Below are 26,054 nucleotides of genomic sequence, written 5' to 3'. Positions count from 1 at the left end.
TCTCTGAGCTGTGTGCCAGATTTGCACTGTGTGAGCAGTAGGGCCAGTAAGCGTATGACGCCTTTTATTAGTGTAGAGGGCCTTCATCAGTCGGTCTGTGGGGAGTAACGTCCTATCTAAACTATAAGCTGGATCATTGTGTGGGGCGTGCAGCCATTGGTTAACTACCGTTAGTTGTGCAGCCCAGTAATAAAATTTGATGCTCGGTAGCGCAATCCCCCCGTCATACCAGCTACGGATTAATTTAGAGTTTGCTATTCGAGCCGGTTTCCCATCCCACAGCAATGTAGATATTTCTGCATCTATTGCCTTGAAGTAAGTAAGCGGGACTTGGAATGGGGTGTTTTGTAGTGCGTAAAGGAACCGTGGAAGTGAGAGCATTTTAAAGAGTGCTGCTTTCCCTAGGAGTGTCAACGGGAGGGATCGCCAGTGCACTACATCCGATTTGAGCTTCTGCAGAGGCTTCTGCAGGTTCTCTTCCATGAAGACGGATGCCTGTGGAGTTACATAGATTCCAAGATATTTAAAACCCCTGGACACTATTTGTAGTGGACAGTCAGGGGGGAGCATGGGCAGTGGACCGTGTAGTATATATAAGAGGGATTTCGTCCAGTTTATGGTATAACCGGAGACTGCCCCGTAGCTCTGGAGGATATCTAACAGGGCTGCTATTGACGTTGCCGGGGACGTAAGGTATATTAGTACGTCATCGGCGTACAGGGATATACGATCTTCTTCTCCCGTTTCCCAGGTGATACCTCGGACCACAGGGTGTGTTCTTATTATCACCGCCAGCGGTTCTAAAATGAGGGCGAACAAAAGGGGGGACAGGGGGCACCCCTGTCTTGTACCGCGGCCTAACGAAAACATACGGGACGTATGGCCGTTGGCCACCACTTGTGCAAGGGGCGCCGTGTAAAGCAGTTTGATCCAGCCACAAAATTTGGGGCCAAAGCCCATCTTCCTGAGCACTGCAAAAAGGAATGGCCACTCTACAAGGTCGAACGCCATGGTTGCATCCAGGGAGAGGATGGCTGCCTCCTCTTGGAGGTCAGGGATGCGGTGGAGTACCCCATTCAGTCGTCTCAGATTAAGCGATGTGTTTCGCCCGGGCATAAAACCCCGACTGATCCGGGTGTATTAAAGTTGTGAGGTACGGTTGTAGTCGCAGTGCTAGCAGTTTAGCTAATATTTTCGCATCCGCGTTCATTAGGGAGATCGGACGATATGAGGACGTCCGGTCGGGTGGTTTGCCAGGCTTGTGAATTGCGACTATGGTGGCCAGTCTTTGATCGGCCGATAACGTATCTTGCGATAAGCAGTCGTTATACATGGAAAGCATATTAGGGATGAGCTGTCGTGCCATAGCTTTATATAATTCCACCGGGAGACCGTTCGGTCCCATTGCTTTGCCCGTGTGCAATGCTGCCAATGCCTTTCCCAATTCCTCCGCTGTGAGGTCTCGTTCTAAGTCCTGTGCTTCATCTTGTGAAATAGCGGTGAGTGGTACGTTGTGTAGGAAGTTTGCGCACTCTTCTTCTGCCACATTACTCCGTGTAGTGTATATGTTCTCGTAGTGAGAGGCTAGTTCCTCCACTATTTGTTGGGGGGAGGAAGTATGCGTACCATCAGGTAGGGTTAACTGGGCTATCCACCTATCTGCCCTTTCCCTCCTTTCAAGCCACGCCAGCATTTTCCCGGTTTTGTCCCCCAGTTCGTAGATCCTGTGTAATGTGTCTGTGTGTCTAGCCCTGGCCATTTCCTCCGCATAGGTTCTGTATTCGCTCGATGCCATAGTGAGTGTGTGTGCCGTATCATCCGTTGGGTCTGCTGCATGTGTTATTTCTGCTGTCAAGACTGCGGCTTCTAGCGCTTCTATTGTCTCCCGTTGGTCTTTCTTGTGTCTAGTAATGGTGGAGATGGCCTGCCCCCTAATGACCGTCTTAAATGCCTCCCAGAGGATCGAGGGAGAGTCGACTGATGATAGGTTTTCCTCAAAGTAGTGTGTGGCTGCAGTGTCTAAAGCCTTAAAAATTTTGTGGTGTTTTAAATAGCCCGGGTAAATCGGGTATATTCTCTGCCGCCTCGTGGGGTGTGCAGTGTAAGTGAGTAGAACTGGCGAGTGGTCCGATATACCTCTCGGTAAATGTTCTATTGCCGTAATTTGTTCTGGCGGTGTCGCTAGTGTTAGTATGTGGTCTATTCGGGAGAGGCAGTTATGGGCTCCTGAGTGAAAGGTGTAATGTCGGTCATTGGGGTGTTTTAATCGCCACATGTCTACCAGTCCTATCGCTTCCTGAAAGTCTCTAAAAATTTGATTGGGTTTCGTCGGGGGACGCGGGGGCTGGCGGTCTATCGCCGTGTCGAGTACTGCGTTAAAGTCCCCTCCCATGATCAGGTCCCCCTCCGGGAGCTCGAGTAGAAATTTCCCCAAGTCATGGAAGGCACTCTGGTGAAGTGTAGGGGGAATGTATACTGATAGTATATTAAAGTTTCGTCCCTCCCACTGGCATGTGACTGCTGTAAAGCGTCCGTGGTCATCCGCCCAAGTCTTTTTAATTATCAGTGGAGCACTCTTGTTAATTAGGATACCAACCCCTCGGGATCCGGAGGAGAACTCAGAATGTGTGATCATTTTAAACCCCCATCGGTTTAGCGCCTTAGTCGCCATGCCTGTCAGGTGTGTTTCTTGTAATAGGGCTATTGATGGCGATTTACGTTTAAGGTATTGTAGGACGAGCCCTCTTTTAATTTTGTGACCTAACCCATTCACCTTCCAGGAAATGATCGTCAGTGGTGGAGATACCAGTTTATTCCTTGGGGGATCAGGTCCCGGTGTTTGTCTTCCCATCATAGTGTGTTCCGTGCGGGTGTAATTGAGGAGTTGACTTCCGTGTTCGTGGTGGGGCGGTAGGCCATTCACCATCCGGTGCTGACTGTTGGCCCTTCAGAGTTCGTTCCATCAGTTGGGTGCTGTACAATGTCGAGGCAGCAAGTGTCTCTCCTGAGCGAGCCATGTTCGAGGTGATGTGTTGTGGTGTATACAGAAGTGCCTGAATACATGTTGCATGTGTACATGAGTGATAGTTAAAGCCAGTAACTAAGAACAAAAAACAAGTTACTTTTGGAATCTATAAACCCTTTTCCCCCCTCCCTGCCTCCCTGCCCGGTGGATAAAGAACCCTCCACCTCCCCAACTGAGCAGAGTGCTTAAAGTCCCAACTCATAGGAATGTTCATGGGGGTGAGACTTCTGTGTCCATTGTCGAGCCCCTACTCCAATGATACCATGCAGTGTCTGTCCATGTTAGAAAGTCTTACCTGCATGGGCCCAGGTTACCACGATCAGTATCTTACCATGGCTGGCTACCTGCTTCAGGGGATAAATGTTCTTTCAACTGGTTGCCCTTCAGCTTCTTCGCCACCCCAACTGGGAGTGAGCTCAGGTGTTCCAGTTCAAGAGGATAGGAGCACCTGTCCAGCGGCGGGAGGAGCCCGACCAATCTGTCCTGCGTCGCCTCCTGGTTATTCTGTCTCTTCGGTTATCCGTGGGCTTCCATTGCTGTTCCCGCGGTGCGGGCCACGATTTCTGGGTCCTTTGGCGGGCCGCCATCCCTCTAGCCAGTCCTGGGCCTCCTGTGGCGATTCAAAGAACCACGTCTTCCCTTCTGATTCGACGCGTAGTTTTGCCGGGAAAAGCATAAGTATTTGAGTTCACGTGCTCTAAGCTCCTTCTTGACATCCGTGAAGCCTCTCCGCTGTTGAGCCACCGCTGCCGTGTAGTCCGGGTAGAAGTTAATTTCCGTGTTGTCGATCCTAATCGGTGGGCGTGTGCGTGCTGCTTGTAAAATGGCGTCGCGATCTCTAAAGTTGAAGATCCTTATCAGGACGGGACGGGGTGCTGCCCCCAGTTTGGCCTTCCCTCCGGGCACACGGTGGGCTCGTTCGACCGAGAAAAAGTTCGAGTCGATTTTGGATTAAATCTTCAATGTAGAGGTCCAGGGCAGGGCCGCCTTCCGTCTCCGGCAAACCCACCAGACGCACGTTGTTGCGCCTGGAGCGTCCTTCCTGGTCGTCCAGTTTGGATTTCAGTGTGGCGTTGTCCTCTTCCAGGCGCAGGACTCTCCGTTGAAGCTCCGACGTGTCTTTTGCCAGCCCGGTGGTCGTTTTCACCACTGTTACTAGTCGTTCCGACATTTTCGCGAAGTCTGCCCGTATTAAGGAGACATCAGTCGATATAGTACCCATCAACGACTGCATCATCTTTAGCGTCGCCATAACATCTTGCAATGTGATCTTCTCAGTGTCATTTTGCGTTCCCATATTCTGGGGCGGCGTGCGCTGTGGGTCTCCTCTTGCGTTGTCAGGCGGATCCTTGTGGTACGCAAATTTGTCTAGTTTGGGGGCCTGCTGTCCTCTGGTTCCCCTGCCACTCATTGAGGATAGCGCTGGATATAATCAGCTGAGCAGGAGGGAGGGATGTGCAGCGAATATGTTGTTTCCTCGCCGAATCAATGGGCTCCGATGTTGGTACAGCCCCAGGTATCTGCTGTCTATATGCCTGTGCTCCGCGCGCCCTGTCTAAGATGGCGGCGTACGGCGGTTGTAAATAGCAAATAGCAGTGTGTCAGTGGTCTTTGCAGTGGTGCAGTGCGCTTGAGCCCAAATCCGGCGATGTCTTCTGGGCCTCCGCTGTGCAGTAATAGCCGATTGTGCTGGCAGGCTGTAGAGTGTACCTCCCAGGGTGCGGGGCTGTCCGGCGGCCGCTCTCGTGCCTTCCCGCCCCGAATTCGGGCGTCTCCCGCCACAGGTCAGGTCCGCGATACAGTCACCCCAGAGTCTGCTACGTGGCTGTGTGCTGGTGCGGGTGTGCGCGCCTGTGCTGCTCCGGCTACGGCTCGAGCAATCACGCCGTCCGACGTACCTTCCTGCAGCCCGGTGTCTGCCCCCTTCTCCGGCTATTAGTCTTGTCGGCGCAGCCTCCTAGGCGAGTCCCCGGCCTTTGGCGCCCAATCAGGCTCGGGTTGTCAGCACGGCGTATCTCGGTGTGGGCGCTTCGTACAGGAGAACTGGAAAGCTCCTTGTGCACCGGAGCTCGAGGAGTGTCCGATGTCTTGATTTTGCTGCCGTTATGAATCGGATCAGTGTACGGATCGTAGTGGAGAGGGCTCGTTGGTCACAGAGCTCCGCTACACTGCTGCCATCTTGGTTGGCAGCTAGCCACGCCCCGCACATTCTTTTATACAGTATTTTGCTTTTGACTATTTGTGTATGCATACTTGGGTATGTTGCTTGCATATGGACTTTGATGTTATTACTGTTTCCCTACTACTGCTACTTTTTTAATTCTGGTGTGTTAGACTTATAGTATTCAATTTTAGAGAAAAAGCAAAGAAAGTGTTAGTCAAGCATGAATTGCTGAGGGGTGTGTTACTTTCCCTTTCTATGATCTGGTTTGGTAGTGTTCATTTTTAAGATAACGAAAAGCAAAAGATGTGCTCATGACTGCTAGCTACTCTGATTCAAGCATGTGAATCTATGAAGGTTCCAATACTGGAGTAAGAAAACAAGTTGCCTGTAACTTTAGGGTCGAGGCATATGAGCTGCAGATCTTACATTGTGCATTAGATCGCCACCTGGTGTTGGGCTCAGATGATTGCATGTTGTTGTCGTCTTGGAAGAAGTCTTTGTAGTCACGAGATAGGGGACTCCTCCCTTGGACGATAGTGTGCATGGGCATTGGCTCCATCCTTAGATTGTTTTTTTCCGCCCCTGGGTTCGGATGCAACTTTTCCGCTCCGGTTCGAAAACTGACTTTTCAAAGACTTTGGCGCGCAAAACTTTCCAAAAACAAACTTTAACTTCAATATACATAGACTCGATCTCATCACTTCGATTCCGGTCGTTGACGCGGGCCGTCGGGCCTACCCACGTGGTGAGGCCTACACCTCATGGAAAGGACACCATTCAAAAGATGCCCCGAGTGTGGAGCAGAATTTCCACACAGCGACCATCACGAGGTGTGAAACCTGTGTTTATCACCTGAACACGACAAGTCGAGCTGCACAGCTTGTGCGTCCTTTCGATCCAACAAGACCATTCGAGATCGGAGGGCCCGTCGATGCGACATGCAGAGATCAGCTCCGGAACCGGTGGATATCTTCGACGAAGGTCCATGTGTTCCCGAGGAAGATTCCGATCTCCAGATCGTATCTGAGGCAGGCGACTCCGATGACTCCATACCATCAGGTCAACGCGTGAGTACGACTGCCCCTACCCCACCCCAACCACCTAAACCAAAAGTTAAGGTCAAAACTCCGCCTTCAGGGCCCAGTCGAGACCGAGACATTGCTTCGAAAGCCCCGCCATCGAGCCCAGCTCCGAAGAAAATATTAAAGCCTTCCGGTAGCTCCTTACCGAGCAAACCGCAAGTGCCGATACGACCAGCTCCATCGGCACTGAAAGAAGTCCCGGTTACGAAAAAGACCTAGAAACCGTCGACTCCTAAAGACAGTACGGCACCGAAACCAATGAAACCTGCTTCCACCCCAAAATCTTCAGGTCTGAAACCCACTAAACCTGTTTCAGATGCCTCCAAGCCCTCGAACCAGGCCTCGACTCCAAAAACGATACCTTTGGTGCCGAAAACTACACCACAGGACTATACAACAACTCCTAAGGCTAAAGACAAACAGAAACCAGGCCCGGAGCCGAAAAAATCGGCGCCAAAAGCAATTTCTTAAGAAGAGCTTTTCAGACCTGATCCTCTGCAAAAGAGGATATACATTGACCCAGAAACAGGACATGTTTCCACCACACCACACAGGAAGAGAAAGTAAGTCAGATACAGCACCTACACCTCCAGTGCCTGTCAAGAAGGACTCTGCCACATCTCCTATGCACCCTTCTTCTCCTGTATCTCCCTCTCCTGCTCTCCCTGTAAACATTTCACCTCAAAATTCTCCTCTTCATTCTCCACAACATACACCTCCTCAGCATCCAGATGAGTATCAGTATAGCATGGGGGGAGGAAAAGACCCAGATGACCCTTTTCCCTACTCAACAGGTTTACCAGACTGGGAGTATCCAAACCCACAGGATATACCAGATATTCCTGACCCACATATATATCCATCTAAACCTTCTCCTCCAGAAGAAAATAATGGGTTTGGACACTTAATTAATAGGGCTGCCATCTACCACAATGTAACCATGCATTTAGATGAGGCGCAGAAGAGGACTTCCTACTAGACAATCCCAAAAATCTGTGCAAATACTGCCAATGATTAAAGGAGTCATTAAACATGCACCAGAAGTGTTTAAATATCCTGTACGGGCTAGAATCTTAAACCCAAGGATAGAGATAAAGTACAGAGTAGCTCCTGGGGATCCTGCTTACATTAAAGGACAGCTACCGTTAGACTCCCTCGTAGTTTCAAACGCTAGGAAAAGACCAAATTCACAAACCTCAGGCAAGGCACCACCTCCTGATAAAGAATCAAAAATCCTAGATGCTTCAGGGAAAAGAATAGCTGCCCAAGCTAGTAATGCATGGCGCATTGCTAACACACAGGCCCTCCTCGCAAGATATGACAGGGCTCATTATGATCAGCTAGAAAAGCTATTACAACATCTACCTGATCAACATAAGACACAAGCAGATGACCTCATACAAGAGGGTAAGCTTATATCTAATGCTTCCATTAAATGTGCACTAGATGTAGCAGACACTGCATCCAGGGCAATAAACACTAGTGTACTCCTTGGTCGTCCCGCGTGACTACGCATTTCAGGATTTAAGCAAGAGGTACAGGCTACTATCTTAAATCAACCATTCAACCAACAACAGTTGTTTGGTCCAGAAGTAGACACAGCTCTGGAAAAAATGAAAAAAGACACTGATACAGCCAAGTCTATGGGAGCTCAAGTCTATGGGAGCTTTGCAGTCCACCCAAGCAAGAGGCTCCTTTCGTCGCTCCTTTTACAGAGAAGGCTCCAAACAAGCTGGAGCAGACAATTCAGCTTCCTTTAAAACTAATACACAAGCATCCTTTAATAAAGGATACTTTAGAGGAGGCTACAGAGGTAATAACAATAAGGGAAGAGGTCGAGGTAACAACAACAATCGATCCTCTTCCACCACTAAACAGTGACTTCCTTCAGCTCCCCCAACAGCATACCACTCCTGTAAGGGGGAGATTAACACAGTTCCTACCTGTCTGGAATTCCATCACAACAGACAAGTGGGTAAGACAGATTATCCAGTATGGCCACAGCCTAGAACTTACAGCTACCCCTCCAAATATACCACCCAGACAGCGTCCAATGTTCACAGAAAATCTAACGCTGCTCCAACAAGAGGTTCTCTCATTGCTACAAAAAGATGCAATAGAGCTAGTTCCATTGCAACTGGGTCTACTCACTCTACTTCCTAATACCCAAAAAGGATGGAACACCAAGACCAATTCTAAATTTGAGGCCTCTCAATCTGAATATACACTCGGATCATTTTCACATGATCACTTTACAAGTGCTCCCATTATTGCTACAAGGCGATTTCCTCACTACACTAGACCTCAAAGACTCCTGCTTTCACATTCCCATACATCGTTCTCAAAGGAAGTATCTCAGGTTTGTGCTAGAAGGACAACACTATCAATTCAAAGTCCTTCTATTCGGGTAACAACAGCACCAAGAGTGTTCACAAAGTGCTTAGCAGTAGTAGCAGCACATCTCAGAAGACAACAGATCCATGTCTTCCCAAACTTAGATGATTGGCTCATAAAGGCCAAGTCATTCAACCAGTGTGTTCAACACACAATTCAGACACTGCTCAACTTGGGGTTTACAATAAACCACACCAAGTCACATCTACAGCCCTCTCATGTGCATCTATATCTAAGGGCTACCATAAACACCAAAACAGCTCTAGCTTATCCCAGTCCAGCCAGGATACAGAGCATTCAAGCTTTAATCACAAGGTTTCAAAACCAACACTCTCCCAGCCAGAGTGTTCATGCAACTAATAGGCCTGATGGCATCTTGCATTTTTATTGTACCATATGCAAGACTGCAAATGCGTCCATTGCAGGAATGTCTAGCACATCAGTGGAATCAGGCACAACGACAACTGACAGACCTGGTGTTGCTGGACAGCCGCACACATCGCTCTCCGCAGTGGTGGAACACCAAAAACTTGTCCAGAGGGCGGCCTTTTCCTCGAGCCTGTTCCACAAATAGTACTGACAACAGACGCATCCCTGACAGGATAGGGAGCACACCTGCTCCACCACACAATTCAGGGAAGATGGACTGCTCAACAAAAGGTGCTTCACATCAATCACCTAGAGTTGCTGGCGATTTTCCTGGCACTAAAGTCCTTCCAAGTACACATACAAAACAAAGCTGTCCTAATACGGACGGACAGCATGACAGCCATGTACTACATAGAGAAACAAGGAGGCACACACTCCCTGCAACTGTCCCAGCTCGCACAAAACATTTGGAGATGGGCCATTCCACAAAACATAGATCTGCTTGCAGAACACCTTCCAGGAGTTCACAATCAGATAGCCGATCTGTTAAGTCGACAAACACAACAGATTCACGAATGGGAACTACATATGCAAGTTCTTCAACCATTCTTTCACAAGTGGGGTTATCCAGACATGGACCTGTTTGCCACACACGAAAACGCAAAATGCCCAACCTTTGCCGCCAGGTTTCCACACCCATTGTCCAAGGGCAATGCGATATGGATCAACGAGTCAGGCAGATTTGCGTACGCTTTTCCGCCAGCCCCATTAATACCACTAATGGTACGCAAGCTGAGACAACTGTCTCTCAAACGGATCCTGGTAGCTCCCACATGGGCACGTCAACCGTGGTACACCACACTGCTAGAACTCGCTAGTTCCACACCAAAGACTGTCTCTAACACGATCAATGCTAACGCAGAACCATGTAGACATTAGACATCCAGATCCAAGTCATCTGAATCTGACGATCTGGCTCCTGAAGTCTTAGAGTTTGGTTACCTTAACCTGCCACCAGACTGTATGAATATCATTAAAGAAGCCAGAACACCTACTACTAGAGCTTGCTATGCTGCAAAATGGAAGAGATTTGCCATTTACTGCACTAACAATCAAATTGATCCTCTGGATGCTTCCATCCAAAATATCATCTGTTACCTTTTTCATTTACAAAGATGTAATCTAGCATATTCAGCTATACCTTTAAATCTTGCAGCATATCTACAAAACAGACAACATATGTCGTTATTTAGAGTGCCTGCAACCAAGCTTTTATGTAAGGATTAAAGAGAATCATTCCTCCTAGGTTACCACCATCTCCAGTGTGGAACCTAAACATTGTGCTTACAAGGCTCGTGGGGCCCCCCTTTTGAACCTTTACATAAGTGTGAACTGCAATTTCTCACATGGAAAATAGCTTTCCTTATTGCTATTACCTCTCTTAGAAGAGTTAGTGAGATTCAAGCTTTCACTATACAAGAACCATTTTTACAATTACACGGTAACAAGGTGGTTCTATGGACTAATCTTAAATTCTTTCCTAAAGTAATTACTCCTTTACATCTCAGTAGAGTTACCAGTGTTTTTTCAAAACCCAGGCTCTGTAGCAGAAAGAGCTCTACACACACTAGATGTAAAAAGCTCTTCTCTATTACATTGATGGAACCAAATCCTTTCGTAAAACAAAGCAACTGTTTGTAGCTCTCTCCACCACCTAAAGGCAACCCCATTTCTAAGTCAGGAATCGCAAGGTGGATTGTTAATTGTATACAAATATGCTATCACAAGGCAAAACGCACATTAACAGTTCCTCCTAGAGCGCACTCCACATGCAAACTAGGAGCCTCCATGGCTTTCTTAGGGAACATACCCTTAGAAGACCTCTGCAAGGCAGCAACATGGTCTACAACACACACATTTACTAAACACTATTGTGTTGATGTGCAAGCTAAGCTGCAAGTTGCAGTAGGCCAAGCTGTCCTCAAAACCCTCTTTCAAACTACTGCAACAGATACAGGTGACCACCACTAGGGGAAGACACGGCTGTACAATCGATGCACAGTGTAAGATCTGCAGCTCATGCCTCGAATGGAAAATGCTACTTACCAGTATGCATCTGTTCTTGGCATGTAGAGCTGAAGATTCTTACACGCCCTCCCACCTCCCCGGGGCCTGTATCTGTTCCAGTTCTATCTTAATTATTTATACCCGCATGGACATCCTTTATTTTTCTACAAACTCCATTTCCCATCATCGCGAAAAACAATCGAAGGATGGAGCCGATGCCCATGCACGCGATCGTCCCAGGGAGGAATCACCTATCTCATGACTACAAAGACTTCTTACAAGACGACAACAACATGCAATCATCCGAGCCCAACACCAGGTGGCGATCTAATGCACAGTGTGAGAATCTGCAGCTCTACATGCCAAGAACTGTTCATACTGGTAAGTAGCAGTTTCCTTCTCCAGTATTTGAAACTTTCATAGTTTCACATGCGACCCACCCTTCTCCCCTGGGAAAGCTTGACCTTCTTCTTATGGTTATCCTGTGGCACTATGGCTGCGAAAATCTGAAGGCCTGAGGTTCTCTCAGGAGGGTTCTAGAGGGTCAGGCTCATCTGATTGGTTTTTTATTTTATTTGGTCTCTTTTACAAAAAGAGGTGGTGGATATGTTACAAAACTGGAATGGGCCTAGGCCTGGTTTCTAGTTTGTATCGGCTTTGCATTGCTATTTTTGGTATATATACCGGGGACTCCCATCTTGACGACGGGGAATGATTCAAGCATGTGTATCTATGAAAGTTTCCAATACTGGAGAACTAAAGTTACAAGTTTCAAGTTTGAATACTTTATTCGACAACACTGTCATAAAAGCATGTTTCCCTAAGCTAATCACAATAAATACTATACTAAAATTTAAGAACACGATAAAATACAAATTAAACCATTCCTAATTTACAGTGCTGGCGAATATTTCAATTCATAAAATTTATACAATATAGAATCCGAGTCACTGGACTAAGCCTTGCGAGCATAGGTTACATTACTCATTATTAAATTACAGTTTTAAAGTGCGCGTGCGTATTAACCAGGCCCACCCCATAAATTTGGCTACAGCAATTGCGAGCTGGGGGACACAATTGGATCTTAATATTCTCAGTGCCTCTGAGTAATTTCTTGTCCCCAGATTCCTGCATGCCGGTTTTAACCATCTACTTCTTGGGGCAGCATATAATGGGCAGACAAACAGAAAATGTGGGATGTCCTCTACATGTACTTTACAGTAAGAGCAAGTTTTCACATTGCCAGGGGACCATTTAACGGTAAAGGCATTGAGGGGTAAGGAACCAATTCTAAACTGGAAATACAGCTTTCTATCTAGGGATTTAGAAATCAAGTCCCAGTACTGTTCATATTTAGGCATAGTTTTAATGTCCAAAAACTGGGATGTCAACATCGATGGTTGGTTGGAAATCAATACCATATTAAATATCATGTCCCAATACATTTTTCTCAAAGATGTTTTGGATGGAAAAACCTGTGGATCTACTGCTGTCCACAAGTGATCTAGGTGCAGTTTTGAAGCAGGTTTCTTACTTCTTTGAGCCATGGTATTTTATGAAAATGATCAGAGCTTACAACATCCATAAGGGCAGCTGCATAATGACTCAGTTCGGGAGTCGTTTTTACACGCCTCCAATATAGGAGGGGACGCAGTCTAGCCATGTCCTCTACTTTTTTCCTCCCGAGGTCATATTGCAGCGGGATCGAAGGAGTGCTCTGGGGTACACCAATCATTCGTCGAAGAAATTTACTTTCTGCGACGACTAACGAGCTCAAGTTCGAAAAGCCCCATAGCTCTGATCCATACAAACAGGCTCCCAGTACTTTCATACTATAAATCTCCATTATTGGCTGAATGGGTTTTGTAAATGAAGATTTATGTTTTAGTGCTATTGCCCCTGCCAATTGATTGAATTTTAGCACCACAGTGTCCATATGGGATTTCCAGTTCATGTTAGACTGTAAAGAAATGCCTAGATAGGTAAAAGCATTCACTTCCTCCAATACAGATCCATTAAAATACATTTTCCCCTTGAATTTCTTGGCGGGGCTCAAATTCATGAACTTAGTCTTTGTTGTATTTAGTTCCAAGCCCCGAATCCGACAGAAATCACCAAAAGCGTTGAGTGTCTTTTGTAAACCGCTAGGGGTCCGCGAGACCAGCAAGGTATCATCAGCAAACATCAATACTGGAACTCGCTCCCCGTCTAATATTGGGGCGTCTGTCGTAGATTGTTTCAGAAAATCAACTATACCATTGATATATAATGAAAATAAGGTGGGGGCCAGGACGCAGCCCTGCCTTACCCCCCGCTCCACCGGGAAGGATTCAGTGACATCTCCCTGGGCACCCCACCTAATCCGGGCATAGTTGTTTTCATGCAGCCTCATGAGCAGAGTCAACAATTCTGGGCTTATTCCAAGATCCCGCAAGACAATCCAAAGTTTTTGTCGGGGTACTAAGTCAAACGCAGACTTCAGGTCCACGAAGACGGCATATAATGGACCGTTTGTCAGAGTTACGTTTTTCCAGAACATTGTTAAAAATGGAATACCTGGTCAACAGAACTAGTTAGGGGGCGGAAGCCAGCTTGGTACGGGGAAAGGATATCCTTATCATCTATCCAGGCTTGTATTTTGTTTTGTATCATCCTACCCATCAGTTTTTGTGCAGCATCGATAAGGCTGATGGGCCTGTAATTACTTGGTAAAGCCTTATCCCCTTTTTTAAAAACTAGTATTATCTCCGCGCCCTTCCATGTTGCCGGGATCGTGGCTCCTTGTGCAATAGCGTTACCAAGCCATACAAAATATTTGCACCAGTTAGTCCTGTCTGTTAAAAACACATCCTCTGGTATTCCATCGATGCCTGGCGCCCTTCCTCTGGTTACTCCATCCATTGCCTCTTGTGCATCTTTCAATGAAAATAATTCTTGGGTATAAAATACCCTTTCTGGGGGAATTTCAGTTGGAGGAGGCAAATTATCTGCGTATTGAGGTTTGAAAAATTCCACCCAATCCTCCTTCGCTACGTGATTTTTTGGGCAGTCTGCTATTCCCCCATTTCCCCACTTTAGTATGGCCCAGAACTCTTTCTGTTGTTTAGCTGCACATGCGTTCTTCAGATCTAGCCATGTATTCTCATCCCATAATCTTTTTGCCCTACTTTGTGCTTTTCTGTAGTCATTCCTGGCTTTTAATACTCCAGTTTTTGTCCTCAGCGCTATACTGAGTTTCTGACGCGCTTCTCTGCACGAGTGATCGTACCATGCTCTTTTTATTGGTAATCTGTTACCCTTCTTCTGCTGGATTTTTTTGAAGAATAACTTCTGAATGTTAGCAAAGAACTTTTGCTGTGACTCTTCAATCAATTGATTAAAATTCCGTTCATTAGTAAGAGTTTGTAATCTAGTAACCTCTGCATTAACTATTTCCTCTAGGACCTGCATGTCCCCTGGATTATCCATCAATGTTGCCCATTTGATATGACGGAGGTTATTGGATGTGACAACATCTAATGTCGAAGCACCCTTTTTCTGATTAGTTGAGTTTTCACCTTGTACCAGATTAATGAGCAAGCACAAAGGATTGTGGTCGCTCTCCAAACTCGGTAACACTTGCATGTCTACCACTTTGGACCAGACTCTAACGTCTATAAGAATATAATCTATCCTACTACTTGTCCTCAAGTTGTCAAAGGTGTGTTTACCCTGAGGGTCAGAAAGGGTACGGCCATTTACTGCCCTTAGACCTCTAGACAGGCATAAGCTCTTGACCTGAATTGCTACTTCCGTCCACTTCTTTACCAGCGGCAGATCCAGTTGAGGAATATCCCATTTGGAGTCTTCCTCTTGGGTCAATTCATTATCCTCACAACCTAACGGTTCAAATGTTGTGTTCAGATCTCCACCCACACAGATAGTGTAGTTTGCGGGTAGGATCTCTAAATCATTGTCTAATGCACCTATCACATCGGAGGCTATGCCCCCTTGTGTTCCCCTGGCATAAATATTATATAGAGCCAGGTTTTGACCATCGGCCCTGGTGAGCACTAACGAGAGTAGGTCACTATTGTTAATGGGTCTCTTTTTGATGGTGCATTGTAAGGATTGACGTACCCAAATAATTAAACCCCCTGAGGGCCGCCCTTTGGTATTCTTTTTCGCAGGTACATGGTAATTTAAAAAGCCCTGGCGAAAAACTGGTGCCACTGCCCAGGTTTCCTGCATCATAATGACATCATAGCTGTCAATAAACTCGCACCATTCAGGGGTATCCAATTTATGATGGATACCCGCTATATTCCAAGAGATAAATTTTGTACTACCTTTTGTCTGAGCGGTGCTCTTTTGTGACAGAGAACATTGATTAGGGAAGGACAGAGGGGATGAAGGACTAGTTACCTCGTCATTTACGATAGTATAGGTATTTAGTAGGGTTTGCTCAGCTATACTAAGAGTGTCTTCCCTAAGGTTGGATGTGATACTCTTACTGCAATTTAGTTCTTTATTATTTAGAATACCGTAGTTTCTATCATAGTGTTCAATAGCCTTAGCAACTCCTGCACTTGACCATTCTTTCAGTCAGTCACATTCGCTTAGTCCAGAAAGGGACGAGAACCTGTTTTCCGTCGGTATTCCCCAATTATTTATTTTTCCAATGGTTTTGGCTTTTCTTAGTACAGGGTTCCATTTAGTTTTCAACATAGTTGGATTTAAAGTGTTACTTTTCTTTGTATAGAAAAAGTCCAACGTTAATGGCACAATTTCCGTTGTTCTGCGCTGGGGGGGGGGGGGGGTATATGTTAGCTAGTATATTTGGCAGGACTTCTGGATCGGTGAAATGCAGCACCACACAATCCCCCTTAAATTTTTTGGTACCACCCCCGATCCATTCAACTCTCCTAGCTTTGGTTATTTCTTGTGCCAACTGATCCCTGCCTCCTAACGAAAAAGCCATGTTCCCTGATAACCAGTGAAGAGATTTATTTATTAAAGAGGGAATGTTCTCTACTTGCCCTCGCTCCAACTGAGGGACATTTGCTAGGACTAATATTAGTGGGGAAGCCTCAACAACTAATTCCACAGCCCCCTTGTCTAACTCGGCAACTTCTTTGTTACATACGTGGCTCGGCCCTGCGTTGTTCCCTAAGTTGGTATCTGGATCCAAGTCTCTTAACCCCCCCCCCCCTCCCGAGATCAGAGCTCTCCAAGATGGTCATGGGAGTATCTACTAAAAGTTCTTGTCTGGGGGCACTTTGGGTAAGTTTCGATTCGACTCTGGGTGCTTCTGGTAATGAGGGTTTCATGTTCTCCTCTATTGATTTTTGCAGGAGAACCCTTAGTCTATTCACCTCTTCTGTCAGATGGTCAATTTTATTTAAGAGTGGTTTGGTTATAGTTTTAATCCTATAATCTACGGCATTTAATAGTTTTTTAAATTGTTCATCATCCATGTGTACCTTTCCTTCTATCGGGACCCTTGTGTCGTCTACACTATTTTTCTCAGGGGACACATTGGGGCGTTTTTTACTTGATAGGAGGCCACCCCGTCTGGAAATATTCTTAAACCCCCCCCCCCCCCCTTTGTTGCTCTTGGCGCTGGGACTGGTACGAAGGCCTCTTCTTCTATGGAGATTATTTCTTGATCTTGTATACTCTCAAGAGCTGGTTCGTCTATGACCACCAGAAGTTGGGTCAATGGAATGTCCTCCTGGGTCTGAAATACCACAGCGTTCTGGGCCCTGCCCCTGCCGATGAGGGCCGTAGAGGGCCCGCCCTTTGCCCGGGCTTAGCCCCGGGCGTCCCGCGAAGCGGGTCGTTGCGCCGCTTATCAGCGCCTCCTGGTGCTCACTCGGCGTCAGAAAGCGCGCCGCTGCGTAGGCTGCCGGGAGTTGTGGTCCCGGAGCGGCGGCGCGTGTAGTCAGCTGTAGTTTGACTCTTGGCGGTGGCGGCGTGCTACAGGTTTCCTGCGTGCCTCTGAATGACTCTTGGCGGTGGCGGCAGCTTGCAGGTAAGTGCTGTTTCCTTTTTTCGTGCTCTCCCCCGCTCTGCCGGTCGTTGCGCCGCTTATCAGCGCCTCCTGGCGCTCACTCGGCGTCAGAAAGCGCGCCGCCGCGTAGGCTGCCGGGAGTTGTGGTCCCGGAGCGGCGGCGCGTGTAGTCAGCTGTAGTTTGACTCTTGGCGGTGGCGGCGTGCTACAGGTTTCCTGCGTGCCTCTGAATGACTCTTGGCGGCAGCTTGCAGGTAAGTGCTGTTTCCTTTTTTCGTGCTCTCCCCCGCTCTGCCGGTCGTTGCGCCGCTTATCAGCGCCTCCTGGTGCTCACTCGGCATCAGAAAGCGCGCCGCCGCGTAGGCTGCCGGGAGTTGTGGTCCCGGAGCGGCGGCGCGTGTAGTCAGCTGTAGCTTGACTCTTGGCGGTGGCGGTGTGCTACAGGTTTCCTGCGTGCCTCTGAATGACTCTTGGCGGTGGCGGCAGCTTGCAGGTAAGTGCTGTTTCCTTTTTTCGTGCTCTCCCCCAGGTAAGGTAAGTAACTTGTTTTCTTATTCTTAAGATGAGGGAGTTTATTTGCTCTGTAGTGTCCTTCCGGTCTTTAATTAGGTCCTGAGGAGGAGTGTCCATGTTGACTTGTGTGTCAGTGGAGCCGACAGGTTGGGATGTCAGAATATTGTCAAGGGTCAGGGATCGTTTGATTTTGACAACTTTGTCAGTAAGGAAGTTAGCTATTTCTTCACAGCATTCAATGGTGTTTGTTTCTTGTTGGGAGGTAAGCGTAGTTGTTTTATGAAGTTGAAGAGCTCCCTAGGTCGGTTCTTCACGCGGTCGAGTTGATTACGAAAGAAAGTGAGTTTTTCCATGAAAATGTGTTTCTTGTAAGGATCGTAGGAGTGAGATGTTAGTCAGTGAGGGGTTCTGTCTCCATAACCTTTCGGTCTGTGTAAGTTGCCTTCTTTCATTGTTAAGGTCTAATCTAAGTTGAACCAGGATCTGGCTTGGATTTTAATTGATCTCTTTAGATTAAGTGGAGCAACCTGGTTAAGAGCATCCGTCATCGATGAGCTGTAGTGGAGAGTAAGTACATCAACGGTTTGAAGAGGTGGTTGCGAATACAATAATATTTTTCCTGGATTCTAGCTTTGTTTGTGGGGTATACTTGATGTTACTAGCCCTGTGCATGGGTCTGCTAGATGGTGCTGGGAAGGCTGGAATTTGATGGTGGTCCGACCAGTCGATAGGTAAGATGGAACAAAGGGAAACAAGCTTACTTCTAGTAATTATCGCATCCAAAGTTCAGCCTTTTTTGTGGGTCTGTTCATTACAGACTTGCTTGAGGTCGTTGATTTTCAGTAGGTTATTTAGGTTGCATATTGTGGGGTCTTCTGTGTCATTCCAGTGCAGGTTGAAGTCACACAGGAGCATGTCAGTGGTGCCCGTTACTGAGAATTGAGTTATCAGGTCTGTAAGTTCCTTGGTGAAGAGAGTGCAAATACCGGGTGTGTGAAGGTGTGGAGTTTGGTGGGAGGGGTGTCTTTAGTTTTAATTTCTACTCCGAGATATTCAAAAGTAGAGTAGCTCACTCTCTAGGGAGTTAAGCTGGGTTTCCTTTTTGTGAATGATAGCAAGACCTCCCCATATTCACCTTGGTCTATCCATTCTGAAGATGGAGTATCCAGGTGAAGTAAGCAGGTTTAATGTTGGTTAAGTGTTTGTTAAGCCAAGTTTCTGTAATAAAAGCAATGCCAATTACTTCCGCAAGTAAGGTCTCAGCATTATCTGTGGAATGTTTGGCTGCAGATCTGCAGTTTGAGCATAGGACAGGCGGCTCGTGGGGATGGATGTATGGTCGGTGGGACCACAGCCTGTTTGGAGTGCATTTATGGGAGCTTCCTCTCCTCACACAGCGCATCTGGCTGATTGACAGATGTCAGAATTACACCCTGCTTCATAAGTACAAGGCAGTGATTAGAACTCAAACAACATAATGTGGGGAAGGTCTAAGGGGAACTTTTATAGACCAGCTCGCATCCTATCCCGCTATTCAACTATCATAAACACAACAGGAATGCTAAGGGTCTAAGGCAAGAAACTGCCGTGAACAAATCAATTCATGAGCAGTGTGTATCAGGAGAGTAGAAAGAGAGTGGAATAATACCCATCAGCCCACCCAATGGCGGCATCTCATCATCTGGGTTTCGTTAGAGACTGCTATCTGCTAAGTATCTCCAAGGTTGGATGTGGAGAAGTACTGCCAGCAGATCCACCAGTGACAGAAAGCTTTCAAAAGATGTGAGTGGGTTGAGAGATGGAGTATTGTTGCAGTGCTAAAAAGGAAATTCGTGAAGTGGTGTGTATTAAGATTGCCTAGTGTGATGCCAACATAAGAACTTTATTGAAAGAGGGTCATCATACTGGCAAGATTAAAAGCAGCGTGAGGATAGTGTGTAAGAACAAATGTCACTATCAGTTGTGAAAAAAATGAAGTGGTCAACATGTTTCAGCCATCTCAGGCTTTCGTCAGGACCTGTTTACATGACACTACTGCAACGATATAAAGTGAAAAAGAATAATAATAATAAATGACCTACCAGTAATGAATTATATGGTGGTCTTAATCATCAAAGGACTCTCCCATAGATTTATGAGGAGATAGCCTCACCTCGCCTGGCACTCGCTCAGGTCAAAAAGAGGCCCGCTCTATCCGTCGGTACCTCCTGCCGCCTTCTGAGCCGAGGGGAAGAGATTAGAACTCACCTGAGTTATCCAATTTTCAAGTTAATCAAAATATTGTATTGTCTAATTAATTTCCAAATCCATCCTCATCAGATATAGTCTTACAGTTTTGTTTAGACATTTTTTAATTATGGTCCAGTTAGACTTGTTTTAGCTCCTACTAAACAATCAACCTTCGGGTGGATGGTATCTGGTATTTTAGTACGTTGCTATTTGTTATATGTTATGTTATATGTTATATATCAATTTATTACGCGCACTGTTAGTCAAGACTGTCCTGGCGCGGTGAGGAAACTGAATCAGAGTGATCAGGAAGAAAGCTATTCAAGATGTATAAAAAGATTAGTTTTTAGCAGTTGTTTAAAATTAGTCAAGTTGGGGGAATGTCTTAGAGCATCGGGAAGGGCGTTCCACAACTGAGCTCCCCTTACCGTCAGAGATTGCCCCCCCCCCCAGGCGAACTCTCTTACATCTGGGAACGACCACCTGCTTTCGGGAGGCAGATCGCAGCTGACGGGTCGGTAAGTAAAAAGCAAATCTTTTTGCCAGGTAGGGTGGGCATGGTCCATGCAGGGCTTTATATACAAGTACTAGAGCCTTGAAGCGCACTCTTTGGGCTACTGGAAGCAGTGGAGCTCCCTCAATTGCTTACGAACACTGAGCCTCCTCGGGATGTTATAGAGGAGTCTCACTGTCGCATTCTGGACTACTTGAAGCTTTCTAATCAGAAAGTCAGGTGTCCCGATGTACAGGGCGTTCGAGTAGTCCAGACGGGAGAGTACCAATGCTCTGGCTACCTATTTAGCAAACAGAAATATTTGTATAAAGTTTAAAGTTCTCTCTATTAGGGGCAAAGACTCCAGGGCTGATTCCCAGGTTCGATAGACTTCCTTAAGAATCTATTTGGCTATATCGCTTGGATTTTTTGTTTATTCATTTGCCATTTTTGTGTTGGATGGTTTTGGTATTCTGCTCATTGCTTATGACCACTAATTCGGACCCCCAGCAGATGTTACTTGCCTGTAATCTTAGTGTTCTCTCCTAGTAGGAATCCCCAAAGTCCTAAGCAATCCTCCCACTTCCCCAGACAATGACATAGAATCCCAGGATCCTGTCTTGTCTTTAAAATGAAATAACCTAAATGTCACCTGCACAGCATGGTGGGATTCTGGAAGAGTGAGATTTCTTAAACGAATAGTGACACTTTGGCAACCTGTCCTTAGTCGCTTGCTTGAATTACCTTGTCTTTCATTTATTTTTATTTGGGGGGGAAAAAGTTTTTGAAATGTTTCTTTTATAGTATTGACTTTTTAGATGTTATTGGTAACATTTTTTTTAAATTAAATTAGGCCAGTTAAATCCTTTTTTGGGGGCTGCAATGTTAGATATTCAGTGCATGATGGTAATGTACAGATTCAGGATTCATGAAAGGGCCGAATCAGTTTTGCACTCCTTACAGCTCATACCGGATGCCTTTTTCCAGTTTGAAACAAACTGAAATGGTAGTGTTTTTAGTCAAGTATACTTTGACAGATTGGGCTGTATTTTGAAAAAATAATGAAGATGAAAAGTTTCAAATTATAGGTGTTTTTTAAATTTATTTAAATGAAGGGTTTTTTGAAAAGGCGTTTCTGTGATCGTGTCCAGAGAGATTCTTATGTTAATAGATTCTGATAGAATATCCACGACGGAGAACTAGGATTATAAATAACTTGCCCTTCTCAGCTAAGGAAAGTTGTTTGAATTGCCAATATTTTCCACCAACGCCAATATCCTAATGCTTCACCAAAATGTAAAATGTCCGGCAATTAGGCCAGCATAGTCAGTCATTTAGCCACTCCTTGGGGAAGAAAGCTTTTATCTCCCTTACTACGTAGTTGATATCCCTTGTGAGTTTAGCTGGCACTTAGAGGTGTTAATATGGCTTTTGAATATATTTTTATGTCTATGGTCTGTAAATTGTTTAACTTTTTACCATTATGGAGAAATTGTATTACAAATCATATTGTCGTTTCATCCTCGTCTGTTTTATAATTTGTATTGTATTTGTTTGTATGTGTACTTTTATGGCCCTAGTAGCCGAAATAAAGTATATTGAATGAATGAATGAAAATGTCTATAATCCCATGATTGGATTTTGAAAAATTATTTGGCCAAGTCTTTTTGCAAGGTGTTTCAGACACAGGAGCAACACCAGGCCCTGAATTGCATCATACATTAGTCTCCTGTATTGCCCCACTCTTCTCAGATGGTTTTTATACTCCATTCAAAATAAAATCATAGAAAAGATTAAATGAAAATAGCACGTTCTCCTCTAGCTCAAACTGAGGTTTGACTAATCTGCTTAAAGCTTTAAATGATTTAACAAAAGTGAAGTCCATTTATTCTTTGTGATGTTTCATACGTGTTTGTCAAACAATCCCAATGGTATTTAGCAAGCTGAATTTTATTTTTGCTCTGAACTAATCAGTCTAACCAGAACTGGACTCGCGATTGAGTTTCTCTTGTAAAGTATTCTGAGATGAAGTATGTAAGCAGAACTATTCAGTGTTCATTAACTCAGTGATTACTTATGCTGCGGTGAGCAGAGGTTAGAGGTAAGTAGTTTTCCCTTTTTCAATTGCTCCCGGTTATCAGACTTTTCTATTATAAATTGTTCAGCAGAAAATATTTATCTATTTGGTCATATTTGAATAAAACTGAAATATTTGTTTTCAATTGTAGGTGCGGCCACAGTTTCCTCCTCCGGTTGGTTGGACTGGTACTGAAGATCCAATAAAAGTCACGGTTGAAACCCATCCAGTTCAAGAAACAACCTTCCATGTAGCTCCTCAACAACAGAATGCATTACATCACCAAACAAATAGCTCTCACCATCATCACCACCATCATCATCATCACCATGGACAGCAACATTTGGGCAGCAGAACAAGACCCAGGGTCTATAATTCTCCAACAAGTAGCTCCTCTACCCAGGATTCTATGGAGGTGGTTCACACACACCACTCCTTAACATCTCTGTCTTCCTCAACTACTTCTTCCTCTACATCTTCCTCCTCTACCGGTAATCAAGGTAATCAGGCATACCAGAATCGCCCTGTGGCAATTAATGCCTTGGACTTTGGACAGAATGGAGCCTTGGACATTAATTTGACAGTCTACTCTAATCCACGCCAAGAGACTGGCATAGGAGGGCATCCAACATACCAGTTTCCTGCAAACACCGGGCCTGCTCATTTTGTAACTGAAGGACATCTGACAATGAGGCAAGGAATTGATAGAGAAGAGTCTCCAATGACAGGAGTTTGTGTTCAGCAAAGTCCTGTAGCTAGCTCGTGACTGATTTCAAACTAGGTTTGTTTGTGTGTGTTTTTAGAAGTGGTGTTTTCCCAAAAAGAGCAAGTGCAAAGCTGCTTGAATCAGGAGGAGATAAACACACTGAACCGCTACAAGAGGGCAAAGCTGACTATTTTTTTAAACTTGAAAAGATTTCAAAGAGACAATTAAGTGAAAGTATTTTTATTATTTTTTTAAAGAGCCATATCCAAATTCATGTGTTTTGGATTGCTCGGAGGTGGTGCCTCTCCTTTTGCTCTCCCATTTTAACTTTCCACAGCCTAATCACTTTTTATTTTGTTTGTAATAATCAGCCACAGATATGTGTACTATCCATAGCCTGTTGCCAACAAGATAAAAAAAATACAACTGCACATTTACAAAAAATGGGCCCTATGAGTCCTTTTGTGTAATTTGGGGATTGGAAGCCTCCAAAATACAGGCAAAGAAAAGGCAGCACTGTCTTGGAGGGGTCCCTAAGCAAAATGCATCTCTTATTGTATAAAGGGACGGTTGCAATGGAATGCAGAAGGCACATCAAGCATGCTAAGTGGCGGTCATCAGAGCTCTCCTTGTCTGAACCTACTGAGGAGTAAAGCAGCAGCTAAAATGAAATACCGTGGGGCTCGCCAAATAGAGGCCACAGTCAGGTAGTGCTGGAGCATGTCCAGTCTCATTACTAAGTTGCACTGAGAAGCAATCAACAGGTTTATATTTGCCTATGTTGGGAGGTCTATGTGGTGGTCTTTGGTATAACCTTTGGCCTTATGGATTTGGACTCTTGAGTTAGAGCCTACCATTTCAGATGCAATCACTTTTGGACATGCTTTTGCAGACGGTCCTTAATGCTGAAAACACAGAGAATGGGTAATTCAAGAGGCCTTTCTTTTAAAATAGACTTTTGTGACCCACTGTTTGTAGGGTATTGCAAAGTCACTTTGCGTGTGTCATAAATTTGACTTCCTTATTGGTTGAAGGTCGCAGAAGTAGTGGTTTGCGTTTGATGGAAATAACTACAACTGTGTTCCTTCCTGCTTTTTATTACTTTATTTTGCTTTTTCTCAGCACGTGGTATCTCCACCATTACTTCTGCACAAAGAGGTCTTCTGTTCATTCTGAACATTTTTAAAACTGCAGAATTTTATGTGACTGCTTTTTTTGCCTCACAATTATGCTGTGAATTTTACAAAAATTTATTTTCCTTTTTGATAATTTATTGTACCAAAGCTGTTTTATAGCACATAGATGTCTGTAACCAATAATGTAGCAGTTCTGCACTTTTACACAAGGTGTAACTAGACCATTTTTAAACGTCAGTTGAAATTATGGCTGTACTATTGCTTAAACAAAACTGGAACTGTTGCTGAACTCATAGCCATACATTAATAGCAATCTGTGTACTGCACATATTAGACCTTATTCAACAGTATCGTATCTGTTACACTATAAGCTTTTGTTCAGGCTCCTGAAGTTATAAGGGACGCTAGATTCAGAATATTTGGAAACAGCCGGCGATGTGTATTCCCCAGTAACACAAGAAGACGTGAAAGCATGTACAGGCCCAAAAGAATACTATGAGTTAAAGCAAAGGCAATCTGAAGTTTGGGAGATGTGAGGTGATATGGTGGTTTTTAAAAGGTGCCTCATTGGTTAGGGTTATGCTGCCTTAAAACAACACAGTCGACTAGGCTGTTGCTTAACGTAATGCCTTTTATGGGTGGGCATTACTAAACTAGAACAGTGACATGTAATCAGAGAACTATTTTTTTATTTGAACTGGGATAGGGAGATGAGCTGAGACATAATAAACAATAGTTTGGTTATTCAGCACAGGGAATATATACTGGGAAAGCCGCGTGAAATCAGCTAGGAATGAGCAACAAGCAGTTTGTTTTTACACTCTCAGAGGAGGTCTGGACGTTTGCTGTTCCTAGATTGAATAAACGAGGCTGTACATGTCATAAATCCCATTTTTATCAAGTGCATAATCTTCGTGTATTGAATTGTTAAGTATTTTTGAACTGAATTCAGAAATGTTTACATCCATGAGTTACGGAAATACAATGTCTTGAAAATTTTAAAGCAACATTAGCAATATACAAACAGGCCCAGTACTTTCTGCGGACTAAGAATGTAAGATTGAAAAACATATGAGGGTCAATTTGTCAGTGCCCATTGACACACTTTAGCAAGCACCAAAAATGTGAGACTTTAAAGGAAATATTATTTACTTTTAAAAAAACGAGAAAGCCCAGTAATTCTGCACACTGTGTTATGTTACAGTCCAGTTTTGTGTGCTTTACTGCACAGTTTGGTTACAGGACTTCTGTGCATTGTAAACTTAAACAGCATGGAAAAAGGTAATATACCTGTGTTCAGATTGTAAGATCTAGTCCGGACTTGCTGTGTATATTGTAACGTTAAAAGAAAAAAGATAAGCCCTTTGTATTATAGTCATGCAGTCTTATGTATGATAAACAGTTGAATAATTTGTCCTCAGACTCTTAACTTTTTTAATTTATAAAACAAACGACGAAGTCTGAAATTATTTTTCTATGCATTTATGTTCTTTTCTCATTCACTTGCTTTTAATGTGTTTATATGTTGACTTAAAATTCCTCAGTGTGTATTTTCATGCATGTCACAGATTTCCACATATGGCACTTAAAATGGCAATTGATGTTTTGCAGCGATGCATCGCTCTCCTAGAGTCAATTGTTTTTAAATTCACATGCTTTTGAATTATTCTCATATGCCGTGCTGACAGTCCTAGGTATATCAGCTGTGATAGCTTAATACTCCTCTCTTGGAGGCCTTCTTCGGAGTTCCCAGGTCTCTTATGTGCAGTGAGTCCTCAAACAGAGCTCTGCTCTTTTTTTGTAACCA

General features: G+C 44.8%; 1 protein-coding gene across 2 annotated transcripts in view; it reads left to right on the top strand.

Annotated features, from left to right (window-relative positions):
• DYRK1A (dual specificity tyrosine phosphorylation regulated kinase 1A) overlaps nucleotides 1–25,661 on the top strand; it is a 786,609-nt gene extending 760,948 nt beyond the window's left edge. For both annotated transcript variants that reach the window (XM_078656853.1, XM_078656854.1), the window contains exon 13: nucleotides 22,557–25,661. In XM_078656853.1, the coding sequence (XP_078512979.1) occupies nucleotides 22,557–23,171 (615 nt within the window). In that variant the 3' untranslated portion in view covers nucleotides 23,172–25,661. The remainder of the gene's footprint in view (nucleotides 1–22,556) is intronic.
• The last annotated feature ends 393 nt before the right edge of the window (nucleotides 25,662–26,054 follow it).

Source organism: Lissotriton helveticus, chromosome 8 (genome assembly GCF_964261635.1).
Source record: "Lissotriton helveticus chromosome 8, aLisHel1.1, whole genome shotgun sequence".
Classification (NCBI taxonomy): Eukaryota; Metazoa; Chordata; class Amphibia; order Caudata; family Salamandridae; genus Lissotriton; species Lissotriton helveticus.
This window is presented reverse-complemented; position numbering and strand designations above follow the sequence as displayed.